General features: G+C 46.9%; 1 protein-coding gene across 1 annotated transcript in view; it reads left to right on the top strand.

The window, feature by feature from the left end:
- The first annotated feature begins 11,804 nt into the window (after positions 1-11,804).
- The window catches only part of LOC145821984 (uncharacterized), a 70,379-nt gene continuing 63,175 nt past the window's right edge, over positions 11,805-19,008 (top strand). The window contains exons 1-3 of the mRNA XM_082918552.1: positions 11,805-12,209; positions 12,292-12,390; positions 12,599-12,775. Coding sequence (XP_082774678.1) covers positions 11,805-12,209; positions 12,292-12,390; positions 12,599-12,775 — 681 coding nt within the window. The remainder of the gene's footprint in view (positions 12,210-12,291; positions 12,391-12,598; positions 12,776-19,008) is intronic.

The following is a 19,008-nucleotide window of genomic DNA, read 5'->3' as shown; positions in this document are numbered from 1 at the left end:
AACGCATTTGCTGATCGAGTTGTTGTTGAGTGTTGCTTATCGAGTCATTGTTGAGTTTTGCTTATCGAGTTGTTCGAGTTGTCGAGTTTTGTTTGTCGAATTATTGCTCTTTGTTTATCAACATTGTCGGGATTGGCTTATCGAGTTGTAAACTTGCTAAGGTTTTGTTGTTTCTTAGTAAGTTATGTTGTTCAGTTTGTTGCGTCAGTTCACTACCTGGCTTGGCAATGTACAATGCTCAATTTCCATTCAATCTCATTTTTGTGCAAAGTGATGCGATGCGATGTTAAGAACGCGAAATACAACACTTTTTGAACAAAAAGTTGTTTCATTCCATCATAGTTCCTTTTTTACAACATTTTACAACATGGGTACAAGTTTTAAAGAAAATGAAACTGCCTAACACCGTACAAAGTGCTACAACTACAAGTAAAACGAAAAACAAAGCAGGAACATCTGCATCAGTGCGCTCAAGCTCAAGGCTGGGAGGCCCTCTTCGTCCTCTTCGGCTAGGAAGTCCCTGCACGATCTCCACCAGCACCATCATTCGAATCGGAGCTGCCATCCTCGGAATCCTCCCCGGCATCATCTCCACTCTCGGAACCAGAACAAGAGTCCTCCTCCTTGCCTGCGGATGTCTCCGACTGAGGATGCGCAGACTCCTCATCACTAGACTCCTCATCATCTCTGATAGGCGCTCTATGCCTGCCTCGGCTGCGAGTCGAGTCCCCTCTCCCAGCCCCTCGAGCAGGCCTGGATGGCCCAGCCTGTAGCGGTGGCATCTAAAAAAAAAGGAGGGCAATTTGAATAAATTAGCCAATATGTATATCAGATGCAGAGACAAGAAAGCTACATAGAGTGGTTGCGTGCAGGTACAGTATATGGATGTGGTGTGTGTCAGATGTGCTCTACACATGCAATCGACCAATGCAGTGAAATGTTCAAGTTCAGCATGACATCAGAAGTATGATAAATGCAAGAAAATTGAAAAGTACCGAAATGCCGGCGATGAACAGCTGCGTCTCCCTTCGCAAAACCATACTCTCGAGTGAGGCCACCACTCCGAGTATACCATCACAATACTCTCTGGGAGGCTGCAGATACAAGCTCAAGTCATCAGTGAATGAATGAATGTCTAAATAGCTGAATGTTACATCAAAACTGTAAAGCATACCGGTGGCGAGTCAGGGTCACTGACGTATCGATGATCAGGCAATGGAGGCTCTAATGGAATCGAGTAAGACGTCCCATACCGCCAGCCTGTCAGCTCGGTCGGGAGATCTGGCCAGCCAGCATGATGGTAAGTCGGGGGAATCGGTCCAGCCCCACCTCTCGATGTGCCGGCCCTACTAGTCGAAGGGGTATCTGCGACCCGGTCTCGACTCGAAGGGATATCAGCAGCTCTGCTCCGTGTGGGAGTACGGATACCTGACAGTGGAGGCATCAAGTACGTATGGCGATAGGTCGCGTAATCTCCCTCCTCCAGCAATAGAACTACATCAGTGCCCAACATGAGCTCCTCGACCTCCCGGGGAGTGAGTCTCTCTGTGGATCGCTTGTCGTCTGGAGGTGCTGTAGGGATACTTTGATCAGGGTTTCCCATCGTGTGACGCATGAAGCGATCCCCTAGAAACCAGGCCCCACCAACTGGACCCTCAAATAAAATCCTATATCGAGAAGTGGCCCACCTCCCATGGAACCAAAACCGGATATCTCCTCCCAGGGGTGCCCAGGGCTGCTAGGTGATCTGCAGATAACAAATGCACAAACTGGTTAGATGTCAATGTAAGCAAAGTATAACGCAACGGAATGAAAATTATGGTCATACCTTTCAAACAGAGTCTGAATTGAAGGATCTCGTGGGTAAATCACGTGCTTCCTGAATCTAGTCAATCAACCCAGCAATGGGGTGATATTACAATAGTGAATATCACCCACACAAACCACAGTGCAAATGGCTTTGATCGTTATTTTTTGGGAGAGAGTCAGTATATGGGAAAAACTCAAACATACGTTATTTTTCCACTTTTTAATCACCCATATCCCATATATCAGATATATAATCTATTTATCTCATTTATCCATATTTGTTATATGAGATAATATCTGATATCTATATCATCTATCCATATCATGATATGATAGATATATATCCTGAGTGGCTATCCAAATAGGTTTGAATTCAAATTCAAAACCCATTTGGATAAGGTTCAAAAGGTTCAGGATCAAAAGGTTCTGAGGGTCATGCCACATGGGCGCCCAAATTCTAACATCTCCCACTCGGACATGAGTTGGCATGACACTGCCACATTGTAACAAGCCCGCGGGGGACCTCGCTACAGCTCGGACTCGACTTAGTAGTCACGGTTCTAAATCTGAACCAAAGAGTCCGAATCCGGCAAATCGTTTTGAGAAAATAGATTTTTGAAAGAAGTGCCAAACATGGACTGCTTTGCCAGATACAGAGTCGCCACCTAAATATTTTGTTTTGGGAAATTTAGGAAACCCTGACTCGGTGCCAAAAGGCCACGTGTCCGTCATCACCAAAGTTGCCTCGGCTCGGGAACTTGGGTACAATTGGGGAAGGTCACTTCGTGAGCACCCCCGCTCGCCCGGTCATAGACCGGCCTCTACTAACCATGATATCTATTTTTGAAAACTTTGTGTGTCCTTAATCCGGTTATTAGCCTAGGTTACTATGTGATGCGCACAGCATACAAGTATAGACCGGGTCGCCTGAATTGGAACAAAACATTTCATGTTTGTTTATTTGAAAGATGGTTTGCTACTCGCAAGTAGGCTTGAAATGCAGATTTTGCCACCCTCAGGTGGGCTTAAGAAAAGATGGTTTTGCCACTATCTAGTGGGCTTAAAACTCACAGTTAATGATTTGTTCCAATCCAGATAACCCAACCTTCACCCACAGGCATTCAGGCAGTTATATCACATAAGCAAATAGCCTCATGGTAAGCATGCTATCATGGCATTCACTCACACGCATGCAAGGATGCTAAAGCACAAAACTTACCGAGTACTCCAAGCCAAAACAGGAACTACATTAGAAATCATGCATGATCCTAAGTATACAGAAATGCCTAATGCAACACATGCAAAAATGCAACTATAGTAGGCTCGGCTATTCTAAACATGGCATATGAAATGCTACAGCTAACATGTATTCAACTTGGAATTGAAATACAAATACAGTTAGTATGATGCGCTGTGCCCGGTGCATGCAATACAGATGAATGAATGCAAACATGCTGTCATACTGTATGCTAATTTAAACATGCCCTAATCTAACCATCAAAAGCGGATAAATAAAAGGGAGAAAGACGTGGGGTTGGAAGACATACAACACACACACGCACACTTATTACAGTTGTGCCCTCGCGCAGAGGGTCCGAATAAATAATACAGTCCCAAATAAAAGAATATTACAGTCCGAATATTACAGTCCAAATAATATACAAATTCCTAATTAATTAACAAATCAACTAAGAAAATAAATAAAACTGGCATGCAAGCCAGGGACTGCCTTGCTTCTGATGGATGATGCATGTCCGGGTTGTCTTGCGCGGAAATCCACCGGGATGCCCCAATTAGCCTCTGTTTAGCAGTTATTCTTGGAAAGCATGCCAAGCTCCGAAAAGTTGCTGATTCTTCATTTTGCTGCAACAGAGAGCAGGAAAGGGGCATAGCAATGTATTTTCACAAATATATGCATGCCTCGATCCTCGTGCCACCAATCACGCATACCGAGGCATGATGGCCGAGGAGTCGAATTGCACAATTTAATGTAGGATGAATGCACATGAAAACACAACAAAACCTAACTCCATCATGGATGATCCGGAGTGTCGGTGACTGGGGAATTGAGACACATTCCGTCACTCGGAGTACGAAATGCACCTCGTTTCCCGTGCCCGGGCTAACTCCTATCCCGAACACGATACAATATGCATGATATGCATGAAATGCGACTAAGATACAATCCTAACATACACAATGCTATGAAAATGAGATGCCTCGAAATGCGTGCACACGGGCACGCAAACCGAGAAAATGACAAAATGCGATCTAAGATACAACCTAGCATGCACTATGCGATAAAAATGAGATGCCTCGAAATGCGTGCACACGGGCACGCAAATCGAGAAAATGACAGAATGCGATCTAAGATACAACCTAGCATGCACAATGCTATAAAAATGAGATGCCTCGAAATGCGTGCACACGGGCACGCAAACCGAGAAAATGACAGAATGCGATCTAAGATACAACCTAGCATGCACTATGCTGTAAAAATGAGATGCCTCGAAATGCGTGCACACGGGCACGCAAACCGAGAAAATGACAGAATGCGATCTAAGATACAACCTAGCATGCACTATGCTGTAAAAATGAGATGCCTCGAAATGCGTGCACACGGGGCACGCAAATCAAGAAAATGACAGAATGCGATCTAAGATACAACCTAGCATGCACTATGCTGTAAAAATGAGACGTCTCGAAATGCGTGCATAGGGCACGCAAACCGAGGCGATGGCATACGCAATGCAATATGGCTAAAATGGCATGAAAAATGTAACATGGACTTATACTAACATGAGAGAGCCTCAGCCACACTCACATAAGAAGCCGATAGACGAAGATGAAGTGCCTCGAAGTGCGTGCACACGGGCACGCAAACCGAGACAATGGCATATGCAATGCAATATGGCAAAAATGGCATATAGAATGCAACATGGACTTATACTAACATGAGAGAGCGTCAACCACACTCACATAAGAGGCCGGTAGATGAAAATGAAGTGCCTCGAAGTGCGTGCACACGGGCACGTAAACCGAGGCAATGGCAGAATGCGATGCAATATGGCAAAAATGGCATATAGAATGCAACATGGACTTATACTAACATGAGAGAGCCTCAGCCACACTCACATAAGAGGCCGGTAGATGAAAATTAAGTGCCTCGAAGTGCGTGCACACGGTCACGCAAACCGAGGCAATGGCAGAATGCGATGCAATGACATAGAAATGGAAAGCAATCATTCTAATAGAATTTCAGCAATGAAATATGGGGTAAAACAGTCCCGAAATGAGGCGAAATGACACCAAATGCATGGAATAGTCCCGAAATGCGAATTTAGGCACCCGAAATGGCCTATAGCTATGCCAAACATGCACGATATGGACATGTAATGCAAAGACAGAAGCTAGGCAGTCCCAAAAAAGGCACTCTCACAGTTATAAACATGGCCAAACAGCAAGCATAGGTAGGACAAAAATGGCATGCAAGAATAGGGGCCAAGAGAGGGGTAATGAAGCAAGTGATATAAGCAAAATCCAAAATGAAAAATTTCCTTCTACAACATTGAAGAGGGACCAAAAATATGAATGTTTACAGTATATGGAAAACCTCAAATCAATATACAAACATGCTAAAAAAAAGGCACAAGATTGAGGCTCAAAAGGTGCTATAACATGAAGTATACAAAATAATCACCAAACAGAAAAAAAATGTTAATGAAACATGAAGTATAGGCCAAAATAAGACTATCTCTAGGCCTGTAAAATGGCCAAAAACAAAAGCAAGGGGGGCTGCCAATTTATGCAAAAATGGGGGCCAAATAAGGGATATAACTACAAGTGGCACATGGAGGCATCAAATGGTGAGGGGCCCTTCAACAATGTTGAATAAGGGCCCAAAATACGCACATTCACAGATTACATCATGCTCAAAAACAGATTACTCATGGGCCAAAAATAGCATGCAAGATTATGACATATAAGAGGATTAATGAAGCAAGTGCATCATGGAGGGCTCAAACAGGGTTGAGTCCTTAATGAAAAGTAAAAATGAGCTCAAAAGAGGGCCACTTCCAGTTAGGGCCGGAGCTTGAAACAAAAAGCATATAGGGCTTATAAATGGATCAAGAAAAAGGGCCAAAAGAGGTGAAATGTCACTCACCCTTGAAGACTAAAGCTTTTGTTGCTTCTTGGACCAATTTGCAGCTCCTTTAGCCTTTGAGAAGCCCTCCTTGTTGCTGGAAATGAAGTGGTGATGGTAGAGCTTGGTGGTGATGAAGAAAACAAGGTGTAGGACTTATGGTTTTTTAGGAAAATGAGAAGGATGGAGGGAGATATGGATCTTGAGGCTTGAAGAACCAATTTTCTAACCCCTAAATGTGATGCCACCAGCTGGTTATAAGGGCCAAAAAGGGGGTGTAAAGGTGGGGGAAAATGAGGGCAACTTTCCCCCACAAAATATCCCCCGGATATTGATATTTTCTGGGGGATAAAGCTATACAGCTGTAAAGTGAACAGTGTGGGGATCTCGGCCGGCCAGTTATTTTGGTTGCAGGTGGTCGGCCGGCCACACCCCCTAGCCGGCCGGCTAGGGGTCAAAAGGGTCAAGCTGATTTAGTGGCCGGCCACCACATGATGGTGTCCTCCCATGTGTGTACATCACAACCCTGTGGTTAAAAGTCCAAGAAAGTGGCTCAAGGGTGTTCAACATTAGCTCGGAAAGAGGGGTTCAAAAGAGTCAAGTGTAATTACTGGCCGGCCACCATTTTTTAGGGTCCTCCCAAGTGTGTACATCACAAATATGTGGTTCAAAGTTCAAGAAGATGGCCCCAAGGTGTTCAACATTAGCCCGGAAGGAGGGGTTCAAAAGGGTCAAGTGTAATTACTGGCCGGCCACCAACTTTTACGATCCTCCCATGTGTGTACATCACAAATATGTGGTTCAAAGTTCAAGAATGTGACCCCAAGGTGTTCAACATTAGCCCGGAAGTGTGAAAAACGGGCGTCGGAGGGCGTCGGAGGATGTATAACTGGTTGCTGCAACAATTACTGGCCTTCCACCCTCCAGTGACCTCCCCGGTGATAAAATAGAGGTACCTGCCAAAAATGAACAAAAACCGTTGCAAAACGAATGTTCGGGGGCCAAAACGCGCAGTTCGAGGACCCGAAAATGGGTTGTTAGGCACCGAAAGTGGCATTCGGCCACGAAGTGGGTTTCTCCGACCCCAGTGTCCCTCAAAAGGGAGAAAATAGGAAGTCTGCCAAAAATCAGAACAAACGGAGATGGTTAGGCGGTCCCGAACCGAGGCACACGGCCAACGATTCCGAAAAATCGGAAACCGGACTCCGAAATGGGCAAAATGGCCTACGACCACGAAATGTAGCCTACGGACATTGAGAGATGGTCTACGGGACCTCTCCCTTCCCTCAGGAAAAGAAATAAAGAAAACTGAGCCTGGTTCGCAAACCGAGGCGAAGTACAAAAGTGGGTTCGGAAGTCCGGAGGCAGGGCTCACGGCCGCAACTCTGAAACTTTTGAACGAGCACATTATGCAACATCACCAAGCGCTCAATCAGTGACGTCTGGGTCTTAAGGTCGGTCAAAAATGGGGTGTCTACAGTTGCCCCTCTTTGACAGAACTCGGAAGTCACAAGTGACGGGAGTGAATGTCAAAGCCCAGAGACGACCCATTTTTGACAAGGCCGAAGACTTAGACAAACGTACAAGATAAACAGAAATGTGCCCGCGGGCAGGCCCGCAGGCAGGGGGGCAAAATGCAAAGCGACATGCAAGAAGCCAGACATAACTCAATGATCATGCAAATGCAGCAAGCTGTAATGAAGCAAGTATTCACAAATAGATGCAACAGTTTTAAGCAAGAATGCAAAGCAACAACTACATTTCATGCAGTTTAGAATGCGGAGGATTATTCAATCCCCGCCACGTCTCACTTGGAGAAGATACGATACCTGCGCGATTCGTCTGGTCGCACCAGCCTCAATTGAACCGTACATACAATATCGTGCCTGCAAAAGAGAGAAATTCAACAAGCACAATATGCTAATAACATATATTTAATGTGATTCCGAAAGTTTGACACACGCAGCGCCGGTAAGTGAATGCATCGCAATGCAAGAGTGGAACATGCGTGACAACGTATGCTCAAACATAGAGGTATTCCAATATCAAGAAATGTGCATAAAAATGTGAGTATGCTCATGAGAATGCAAGTTATGTGCATGATAGTGCAAAACGAGCATAAATCAGGGTGTTCATTTGTCATGAAGTAACGAGCACGGAAATGCGTGTTTCGGCGAAGGTAATTCGATCACGGCCTCCGATCCGCTTCCCGGAAAGGCTACAACTCATTCAAAAAGGATATACTTCGATTTCGATGAATGATGATGAGACATATGTCAGAACTTGAAGCTGAAGTCCCGGCGGAGCTATTTCGCGACTGGAAGTGTACTTTTCTTAAACTTTTTCAGGTCCCGGGAACTCCGATCTTCCTCAAAATTTGCAGGGAGCTAGGTGAGCCTGTGAGGGACATGGCCGGCCGGTTATATGGGAAGGGGGAGGTGGCCAACCGGTTTTCCAAAAAGCAAATAGCTGGCCGACCGGTTTTCCAAAAAGGAAATGGCTGGCCGGCTAGAAAAGGTGGCCGGCCGGCCATATGCCCAAATCCGAGGGCAGTTTGGTCTTTTCACCTCCCTTTTCATGCTCCTTCATCCCAAGATTTGGAGCCTATATAATGCAGCCGAGATTTCTTCCTCTCTTGCCTCCTACAACACTTTCTTGTCCAAATCTGAGTTCCATACGCGTTTTCCAACGCCCCACGCAAGTTGTTTCCGTAAAAACATTCAGTTTTAAACACTTTGAAGCGATTAAATTTCGGTTTCGGAGCTTCTTTTCTCATTTTCGCCACTTGAGGTAAGTTTGTCTCAATATTTGGAAGATTTTCTCGAGAGTTGACTTTTGTTGACTTTTTCATTTCCCGAGAGTTGACTTTTGTTGACTTTTTCCAATTTTGGCTCATTTTCGCTCATTTTTGCTCCTTTTGCAGATTCTTTGAAAATGGCGGGTAATTCTCCCCACGGCGGAGGTTTTCCAGGTGCCGGAGACGATTTTGATCCTATGACTTTGCCCCCGAGGACCCGACCTTTTATTCCCGGGAGGTACAATCCGCCAGCACATGTCCTCCCTCGTGCCGTCTTCTGTCACTTCACTAGCTTTGGCGAGCGAGCACCCGGGGATCTGCTTCTCTGAGAGCCAGAGCATCACCTCTCTCATGAGGCCCGAGAGGTATTTACTTCATTTTCTGTATTTTTCGTACATTTCAGCACCTTTGCCATGCTTGAACATGCAGTTTAGCTTACGACATAGTACTTTGCTTGCATCCTGAACACGTAGTTTAAACACTCGAATTTCTGAACACTTGGCTCATTAATTAATTGTGAACGCACAGTACACGTTAGTTAAGAGGCGAACACACGGCTCAAACACTGATTTGTCGAACACACAGCCCGAATTCGAAAGTGAATACACAACCCACACTTTAAATTTTCTGAACACGCAGCCCAGATTAGAACAGTGAACACGCAGCCCATACTGATAGAAAGTTGAACACGCAGCCCAAACTTTAAATTTTCTGAACACGCAGCCCAGATTAAATAGTGAACACGCAGCCCACACTGATTGAAAGTTGAACACGCAGCCCAAACTTTAAATTTTCTGAACACGCAGCCCAGATTAGAATAGTGAACACGCAGCCCACACTAGTTGAAAGTCGAACACGCAGCCCAAACTTTAAATTTTCTGAACACGCAGCCCAGATTAGAAATAGTGAACACGCAGCCCACACTAGTTGAAAGTTGAACACGCAGCCCAAAATTTAAATTTTTTGAACACACAGCCCAGATTAGAATAGTGAACACGCAGCCCACACTGATTGAAAGTTGAACACGCAGCCCAAACTTTAAATTTTCTGAACACGCAGCCCAAATTAGAATAGTGAACACGCAGCCCACACTGATAGAAAGTTGAACACGCAGCCCAAACTTTAAATTTTCTGAACACGCAGCCCAGATTAGAATAGTGAACACGCAGCCCACACTGATAGAAAGTTGAACACGCAGCCCAAACTTTAAATTTTCTGAACACGCAGCCCAGATTAGAATAGTGAACACGCAGCCCACACTGATTGAAAGTTGAACACGCAGCCCAAACTTTAAATTTTCTGAACACGCAACCCAGATTAGAATAGTGAACACGCGGCCCACACTGATTGAAAGTTGAACACGCAGCCCAAACTTTAAATTTTTTGAACACGCAGCCCAGATTAGAATAGTGAACACGCAGCCCACACTGATAGAAAGTTGAACACGCAGCCCAAACTTTAAATTTTCCGAACACGCAGCCCAGATTAGAATAGTGAACACGCAGCCCACACTGATTGAAAGTTGAACACGCAACCCAAACTTTAAATTTTCTGAACACGCAGCCCAGATTAGAAATAGTGAACACGCAGCCGACACTGATTGAAAGTTGATTATACTGAACACACAGTTCGTACACTTCACTTCTGAACACACGGCTACTTCATTTTATTTGTATGCAGCTTATTTCACTTCATCGGCACATAGCCCATTCCATTCCATTGGCACGCAGCCCAGTTCATTTCATTGGCACACAGCCCATTTCATTTCATCGGCACACAGCCCATTTCATTTCATTATTGACAGATGTATTCATTCTGAATGCAGATTGGTTCTCGCAGTGTACGGGGATATGGTTCCACCGCCGCGCGGGACTGGTACGCTGAGCTCCCGGAGGGTGTCCGAGATTTGGTAGACTTGGCAGGGTTCGGGCCCTTCTGCGTCGGGTTGTCACGTTGTTCCGCCAGGAGGACTTTGATGGCAGCCTTGGTAGAGAGATGGTGGGACACCACCAACTCCTTTCATTTCTCTGCTACCGGGGACATGACCATGACGCCTCTAGACTTCGCTGTGTTGACTGGCTTAGACATAGGAGGTTGGCCCATCCCCTATGATGAGGATATGGGCGAGTGGGAGGCCGCCTGGATGTATCTATTGGGGGCTCGTCCGCCTGTTGACAGGGTTTCTGGGAGAGTCCGATACACTTGGTTCTCTTCCCACTTTCGGCGGGCGGAGATGGTGCCCGAGACTCCTGAGGAGACGGAGCAGTACGCCCGTGGTTTCCTTATGTTCCTCTTCGGGACTACCCTGTTCGCCGATAGAGGGAACACAGTCGGGCTATACCTGCTGAGCGCTCTGGTTGACCTATCACAGGTCCATCGATATGACTGGGGTGTCGCCGGCCTGGCTACCCTTTACTTTTATATGAGCGCGACCTCCCGCGGGCGGGGAGATTTACTTGGCGGCTACTGCAGAGCCTGGGAGGTACTTTTCTGTCCCCTTGATTTACATTTCTGCTCTTCATTACTTGTACATTGCACTCACAGCGCACTTTTACAGTCTGTATTTTGCTCTCAGCATTTCGTACTTACATTCTGCACTGCTTTTCTCAGCTATGGGTCTATGTATACTTCCCAGCATTAGCCCCAGAGTTGGAGGTGGCAGGGCTTCCCATGACCCCATACTCACTAGTGTTCGAGGGCCCGCACCGGCCGAGACCCCGAGAGACCCTTATTTACTTGCGACAGTATTTTGACAATGTGCGGCATTCGGAGGTACTTCAGAACTTTCAGTTCCTTTCATTTTCATCTTTGATTTGCTCTGTATATTCCCGATTTCTGATTGGTTTATGCATTTATCATCCGCAGATCTCATGGCAGCCTTGGGCGCCCCTGGGTGATGGTCTCCGACTTCAGTATACCGGAGGGTCGGACATCTCCCAGTATAGGGTCCTGCTCGAAGGGCCGGTTGGCAGGGCATGGTTCCTGGGGGAACGCTTTCTGCGTCAGGTATGAGGGTATCTTTCTCAGGATCCTCCCGCAGTACCCCCAGTCAGTATGCGGACTACTGACAGGCTCTCTTACTCGGAGGTAGTCGGCGCTATGCTGGGTAGCGATGCTTTACTATATCTTGAGGAGGGGGACTACGCCACTTACCATCACATATATTTGATGCCTCCATTGACGGGAGCTCGCACCCCGATGACGAGGCCTGCCGGTATGTCATCCTCGGGCCAGGCCCGAGCTCGGGCTGCAGACGCCCCTTCTACTAGTAGGGTTGGTACATCTAGAGGTGGGGGTAGACCGGTTCCTCCGGTTCCGTCTACTTATCCTCATCCTGGATGGCCAGATATGCCGACTGAGTTGATGGCGTGGCAGTATGGGGCTATCTCTCCGACCCCGATCCCGCTAGAGCCTCCGATGCCCAGTGATCGATACGCCATTGATCCTGACTCACCGCTGGTATGCTCCACTGTTTTTCATTCATCATTCAGATGTTTAGACATTCTTTTGTTCACTGATGATTATGAGCTCATATTTGCAGCCACCGCGAGGGTACATGGAGGAGGTGGTTGGACTGGTGGCCACACTCGTGGGCATGGTCCTGCGTAGGGAGGCACAGTTGTCTGTCGCGGGCATTCAGGTACCCTTCAGTTTTCTGGCATTTATCATACTTCTGATGACATGTTGATTTCTACTGCAACGATAGACTACTTGTGTAGAGCACATCTGACACACACCCCACTTGGACACTGCATTTACATGCACCCACTTCACGTAGCCTTTGCTTGTATCTGCATCTGATGTATATATTTGGACTGATGTATTTGAATTGAACTTTTTGTTTTCAGATGCCTTCATGGTCCGGTCAGCCGCAGGCCAGGCCACCTGGGCCTCCTTGGGGAGCTGGGCCATCTAGGCCTTTTCAGGGAGTTGGGTCACCCGGGCCTTTTCAGGGGGCGGGCCATCCCGGCCCTTCCGAGGAGCCGGGCCATCTAGACCTTTTTCGAGGAGCTCGAGGAGGGCCTGTCCGCAGATGCAGGGCTCACGTTGTAGAGGCGGAGCCTGATGAGGAGGAGGAGGATGCTGAGGAGGAGGAGGAGGCTACCGACCATCAGTCAGAGACATCTGCTGAGGAGGGGGCTCCGGTCTTGGTTCGGGGAACAGAGGTGAGGCTGAGGGGGATCCTGAGGATGACAGCTCCGACTCAGATAATGATGATGGTGCAGAGGTTGTCCCGCAGAAGAGGATGAGGAGTGCTTCTCGTTCCCGCTCCCGAGGACATTGATGTTGCTATTTCCTGCTTTTATTTTTCTTTTTGCTAGTAGTTTGTAGCACTTTGCACATTGTTAGGCAGTTTTATTTTTTGTAAAACTTGTACCTTTGTTTGTTGTAAAGCATGATGGAATGAAACAGCTTTTGAAAAGGTGTTTGTATTTCAAACTTTTAGCATCGTATCGCATCATTTTATTTTGCACAAAAATGAAATTGAATCGGAATGTGCATTGTGTAATCACCAAGTCAGGTAGTGAACCGACGCAACAAACTAAGCGACTCAACTTACTAAGATATAACAGAACCTTTAGCAAGTTTACAACTCGATAAACAAAATGCAACAACGTTGACAACGCAAATAAACAAGACTTTAAACAAAGATTGTTTAAACAGAGAACAATGACTCGAAAACACGAAACACGTCCGCTCGACAAACAACTCGATAAGCAAAACAACAACTCGATAATCAAAACAACAACTCGATAAACAAAACAACAACAGAGTGTACTTCTGACGATCTGGGCACCGGAACGTATCCGAAGCAGAGGGAAATGAAGGCCTTTGACTCTCCCGTTGCATGGAAATGCTTGGAACTTTCCCTTGAAGAGTAAAACAGGGCCAAGGGGATACACTGCAGCATTGCCGGCCACCTTTGGGAGCCGGCCGGCCAATTTTGTGGAGAGAGACAGCTGGCCGGCCATTTTTGAAAAAGAGAATGGCTGGCCAGCCAGAAAAGGTGGCCGGCCGGCCACTTATTCCTGCAGCCACCTGGTTTTTGACACGTGTCCCCGTGTATAGTGTTTTTCCTCCTATAAAAGCCTCAACTTCGGGAACATTCATTTCACCTTAGTTTTACACAAAGATGGAGGCGTTTCTCGCGGAAAATCTGACATCTTGGATCTCTTCTCTAGATGGCTCGGAAAAGCTGAACTTCCGGGGTTTCGGTTTGAATGCACTATTCACGCTGAGCCGTACTCCGCTACAGCTCCCTTTTCTCCATGCCGCGGCAAGGTTCTGGAATCCAGTGACGAATGTTTTTAGCTTTGGCGGCCAAGAGATGTGTCCCACTTTCGAAGATTTTCAGGTTTTGATGGAGTCTGAATGCTCTGAAGTGATCTTGCCCCAGCTCCGTTTTGGCCATGCTCAGGCTTTAGGGCGGATGTGTGGGCTCACGGCGCATGACGCTCGATCTCTGATCTGCAGTGGGGAACTGGACATCCTCGGCTTGATCCATCGTTTTTCCGACGCCGGTGACCGCAGCAACCACTATTGGCAGGGTTTCCGGCAACACGCCCTCTGCTTATGTTTGTTGTCTCACTTTCTCCTTTCCTCGGGCTTCGGCGGGGCTAGCATTCGCCTGATTGACGTCGCCCAAGGCTTGAGAGAAGGAAAGAGATGTATTGCCATGACCTTGGCTGAGACGCTGATGGGTTTAGATTCTGTCTATCGCCGGGAGGCGACTAGGTTTGCCGGGAGTCCACTGCTGCTGCAGGTAATGTTTCCCACCCGACCTCACATATATATTTGCTCAGATCACTCGACCCTCAGGCTCGGTTTTTCTCAAAAAACCCTTGTCTTACTTTTCTCTCATCGTACATCTCTCTGTTCTTTATTCTCTCATTTTCCATCCCTCCCCTAGGTATGGTTTTCCATCCCTCCCCTAGGTATGGTTAATGGACAAGTTGCAGGTTGTGGACTCTTGCCTGGCTTATTCAGCTCGAGGCTACTTCTTTCGGCAGCGCCTAGTCAATGCTCTTGACGAAAGGTGGTGGTTCGATTGGATGTGCAATTTGTCCGCAGACGGCATTGCTTGGCGTTGTCCTTGGCTCAACCTCCCGGCAATGAGCTATAGTATGTCTCGGCTGATTGGGATCCAATTGATTGGTCTAACCCACTGCGTATTCTATTTTCCATTCCGGTTCCTGCGTCAGTTTGGTCATGATCAGACCTGCCCACCGGAGGGGATTGAGTATCCAGCCGCTTTCCCGGTCTGGGGTGCACAACTTGCCCGATATGCCATAGCATGGAGGACTAGAGAGCTCCTGGCCCCTGCTTCTGCTTTCAGTTGCACTTTGTCCGACGAGTGCTTGGATTGGCTTAATGAGGAGGCACAGGTTGGGCCTAGCTTGGCATCAGATGCTTCGTCCAGCTCTGGGAGGGGACGCAGAGATACTTGATTCAACTATGCCCCAAATTTATTGCTTATTTAGCATTTTCAAGTTTTCTTTATGAATGTACTAAGAAAGCAACCTCGATTGTAATGCAAGAGTAGGGGAACTCAGTTTTGAAATCAATGAAATTGAAAGTTGTGGTACTGAAAATTTTCCGCTTTGGTCCAAAAATGGTCTAAGTCGTAAAAAGATTAATTTGAACAAAGTCGACTTTTATTAAAACTTTTCAAAACTATTTTCGATGTGGGTCAGAACTGGACACGCCGAAGATCTGTCACTGAGATGCACAACCCCAGATCCCTGCAACTGGAAAGTTGCCCCTAGTCTGAAGAACAATGCGGCACTTCATGGCAACGGAAAGTTGCCCCTTGTCTGAGTAACTTTGCACCGTCGCAGCAGCGGAAAGTTGCCCCTAGTTTGAACAGCACTGTACCGGAGATCGCGATAAATGCTGATGGATAAAGATGACTGAGATGATCGAAATGGACAGAGTTGATCGGGGAAAAGTTTATGGCTGAACTTCAAGGTGAAGTTGCCTACGTATCCCAAAGATGGGAATCAAGCCTTACGTAGTTCAGGCTTAGGTTCACTCGAGTATTTTCACTCTCCTTTTGCGCTCTAACTTTTGCCAACGCCGCCCTTTGCGGGTTTTCAACCTTGTGAGCTCAGTTTTTATATTTTCCAATTTTTTGTGCTCTGACTTTTGCCTAGGTCGCCCTTTCGGGTTTTCGGCCTAGCGAGCCTCTCAAGGGTAATATTTCTTCAACTTGTCCATATTGATCGGTTTTGAGAACTCCAAGCCATCTAGATCCATCAGAACCACAGCTCCACCTGACCAGATAGCTTTGATGATGTAAGGACCAGTCCAATTGGGTTTGAACTTGCCCCTTGGGTCGTGGATGGGAGCTCGGTTGTCTTTGAGCACCAAATCTCCTTCTTTCAGATTCCTGGACTTAACCTTCTTGTTGAAAGCCCGGGCAATTCTGCGTTGATAGCCTTGGATGTGGTACAGTGCTTTCAGTCTTCTTTCATCAAAGAGCATGAGTTCTTCAAATCTGCTTTGCTGCCAATCTGCTTCGGCTATTTGGCATTCAGCCAATACTCGTAACGACGGAACCTCAATCTCGATGGGTAGAACAGCCTCCATTCCATAGACCAATGAATATGGAGTTGCTCCAGTAGAAGTTCTGATTGAAGTCCTGTAGCCCCACAGAGCAAATGGCAGCTTGTCTGGCCAATCCCGGTAGGTCCCCACCATCTTCTGCAGTATATGCTTGATATTCTTGTTGGCGGCCTCAACCGCTCCGTTGATTTGCGGCCGGTATGTAGATGACTTATGGAAAGCCACATTGTATTTCTCCAACAAGTCTATCACTTCTTTCTTGAAGTGGGAACCATTATCTGAAATTAACTCGTTTGGCACCCCGTAGCGACAGATGATGTTGTTTCTGATGAACTTTGCGACGTGCGACGCCTTCAACACCGCGTATGATTGGGCCTCGACCCACTTTGTGAAATAATCTATCGCTACTAGGATAAACTCATGCCCGTTTGACCCTTTCGGGGTAACAGCTCCGATCACATCAATTCCCCCGACTGAAAAAGGCCATGGGGAAGTCATGTTGTACAGCTTTGACGGCGGGATGTTCATGAGGTTTGCATGAATTTGACACTTGTGGCATCGCCGAACAAAACTAATACAATCCTCCTCCATGGTTGACCAGTAGTAGCCCTGTCTGAGGATCTTTCTGGCCAACATTACTCCATTCATGTGTGCGCCGCACTCCCCCCCATGGATGGCTTCCATCAGGCGTTTCGACTCTTCAGCTTCTACACAGAGCTTATGCATTCCCAGATGACCCCTTTTGTACAGCTTACCCCCGCAGATAATGAACTGAGCAGCCATTCTTCTGATGGCCCTCTTATCCTTGGCATTTGCCCCTGGTGGATATGTCTCCTTTTCCAAGAAGTTCCAGATGTCGTAATACCAGGGGTTGCCGTCTTGAACCTCATCTATGGCGGAAATCGACTCGTATGCTGGCGTAAACTTTTGATCAATAATGACTGGACGCATCCGGACTCCGGACGGGATGTCTATCATAGAAGATAGAGTTGCCAGTGAATCTGCGAATCTGTTGTTCTCTCTTACGAGGTGGGTGAAATTTAGCTTCTCAAATCGAGGAATTAACAAATCCAAGGTTTGGTGGTAAATTATCATCCTTTCCTCCTTGACTTTCCAATCTCCTTTTGCTTGAGACACAACAAGGTTCGAGTCCCCAATGACGTCCAACCGTCTTGCCCCTAGTTCTAGGGCTGCTTCCAGGCCAGCAATACATGCCCTCATACTCTGCCTCATTGTTCGAGACTTTGAACTGGAGCTTGAATGCTAAAGGGATACGGGAATCGTCAGGCGCTAACAGCAACACCTCTATCCCATACCCATACTGGTTTGACGCTCCGTCAAAGTACATCGTCCAAGTTCCATCTTCGACGTGCAGAATGGCTTCATCTGGGAATAGATACTCAACCGCTTCATCCCCCTCAACCGGGTGGTCGGCAAGGAACTCCGCTACCGCTCTCCCTTTTACTGACTTGCGCGTTACATACTTCAAATCAAATTCGGAGAGCAACAGCAGCCAACGAGCTAGCCTACCCGTAAGTGCTGGTTTCTCGAAAAGATATTTGATGGGATCCAAACGCGAAACCAACATTACAGAGTGAGCTAACAGGTAGTGCCGCAGCTTCCTGGTTGCCCATACCAAGGCCAAACAAGCCTTCTCCAGCGGTGTATAGCGGTTCTCGTAATCCAGCATCTTTTTGCTCAGATAGTAGATGGCCCTTTCCACTTTGTCTTCTGACTCCTGCGCGAGCATGCAACCCATGGTAGTCTCAGTTACCGAAAGATACAATATCAACGGTCTCCCCGGCTCTGGTGGTGACAACACGGGCGGGTTCTGTAGATACTCTTTGATCTGCTCAAAAGCTGCTTGACATCGGCCATCCCATTGGAATTTCTTTCCTTTCTTCAGGAGACCAAAAAGTGGTTCACAAGTCAAGGTTAATTTAGAAATAAACCGTCTTATGAATTGCACTTTACCTAGGAAGCCTCGCACCTCCTTTTCAGTCCTTGGTGGCGGCATTTCTAAGATGGCCTTGATTTTGGAAGGGTCGACCTCGATGCCCCTTTGTGTAATCAGAAACCCTAGCATCTTCCCTGCTGTAACACCAAACGTGCACTTCTGGGGATTCAATCGCATCCGAAACTCTCTGATCCTTTGAAAGAATTTTTGTAAGGCGGTGTAGTGGCCCTCTCTTTCTTTGGACTTGACAATCATGTCGTCCACATACACCTCGACCTCTTTATGGATCATATCATGCAATATTGTAGTTGCTGCCCGTTGATATGTAGCTCCAGCATTTTTCAACCCGAATGGCATCACTCTATAACAATATGTACCCCACGGGGTAGTGAACGCAGTCTTCTCCCGGTCTTCGGGTGCCATTACTATCTGATTATAGCCTGAGAAACCATCCATAAACGAAAGCAAGGCGTGTCCTGCCGTGAAATCCACCAATTCATCAATGTGTGGCAAGGGAAAGTCGTCCTTCGGACTGGCCCTGTTCAAATCTCTGAAGTCTACACAGACCCGAATTCTGCCATCCTTCTTTGGCACCAGAACAATATTGGCCAACCAAGTTGGGTATTCAGATACCAGCAGGAACCCTGCGTCAATTTGCTTGGTGACCTCTTCCTTAATTTTGAGAGCCCAGTCCGGGCGAATCCTTCTGAGTTTCTGTTTGACAGGGCGGGCCTC

Source organism: Camellia sinensis, chromosome 3 (genome assembly GCF_055761805.1).
Source record: "Camellia sinensis isolate YWXY chromosome 3, ASM5576180v1, whole genome shotgun sequence".
Lineage (NCBI taxonomy): Eukaryota > Viridiplantae > Streptophyta > Magnoliopsida > Ericales > Theaceae > Camellia > Camellia sinensis.
This window is presented reverse-complemented; position numbering and strand designations above follow the sequence as displayed.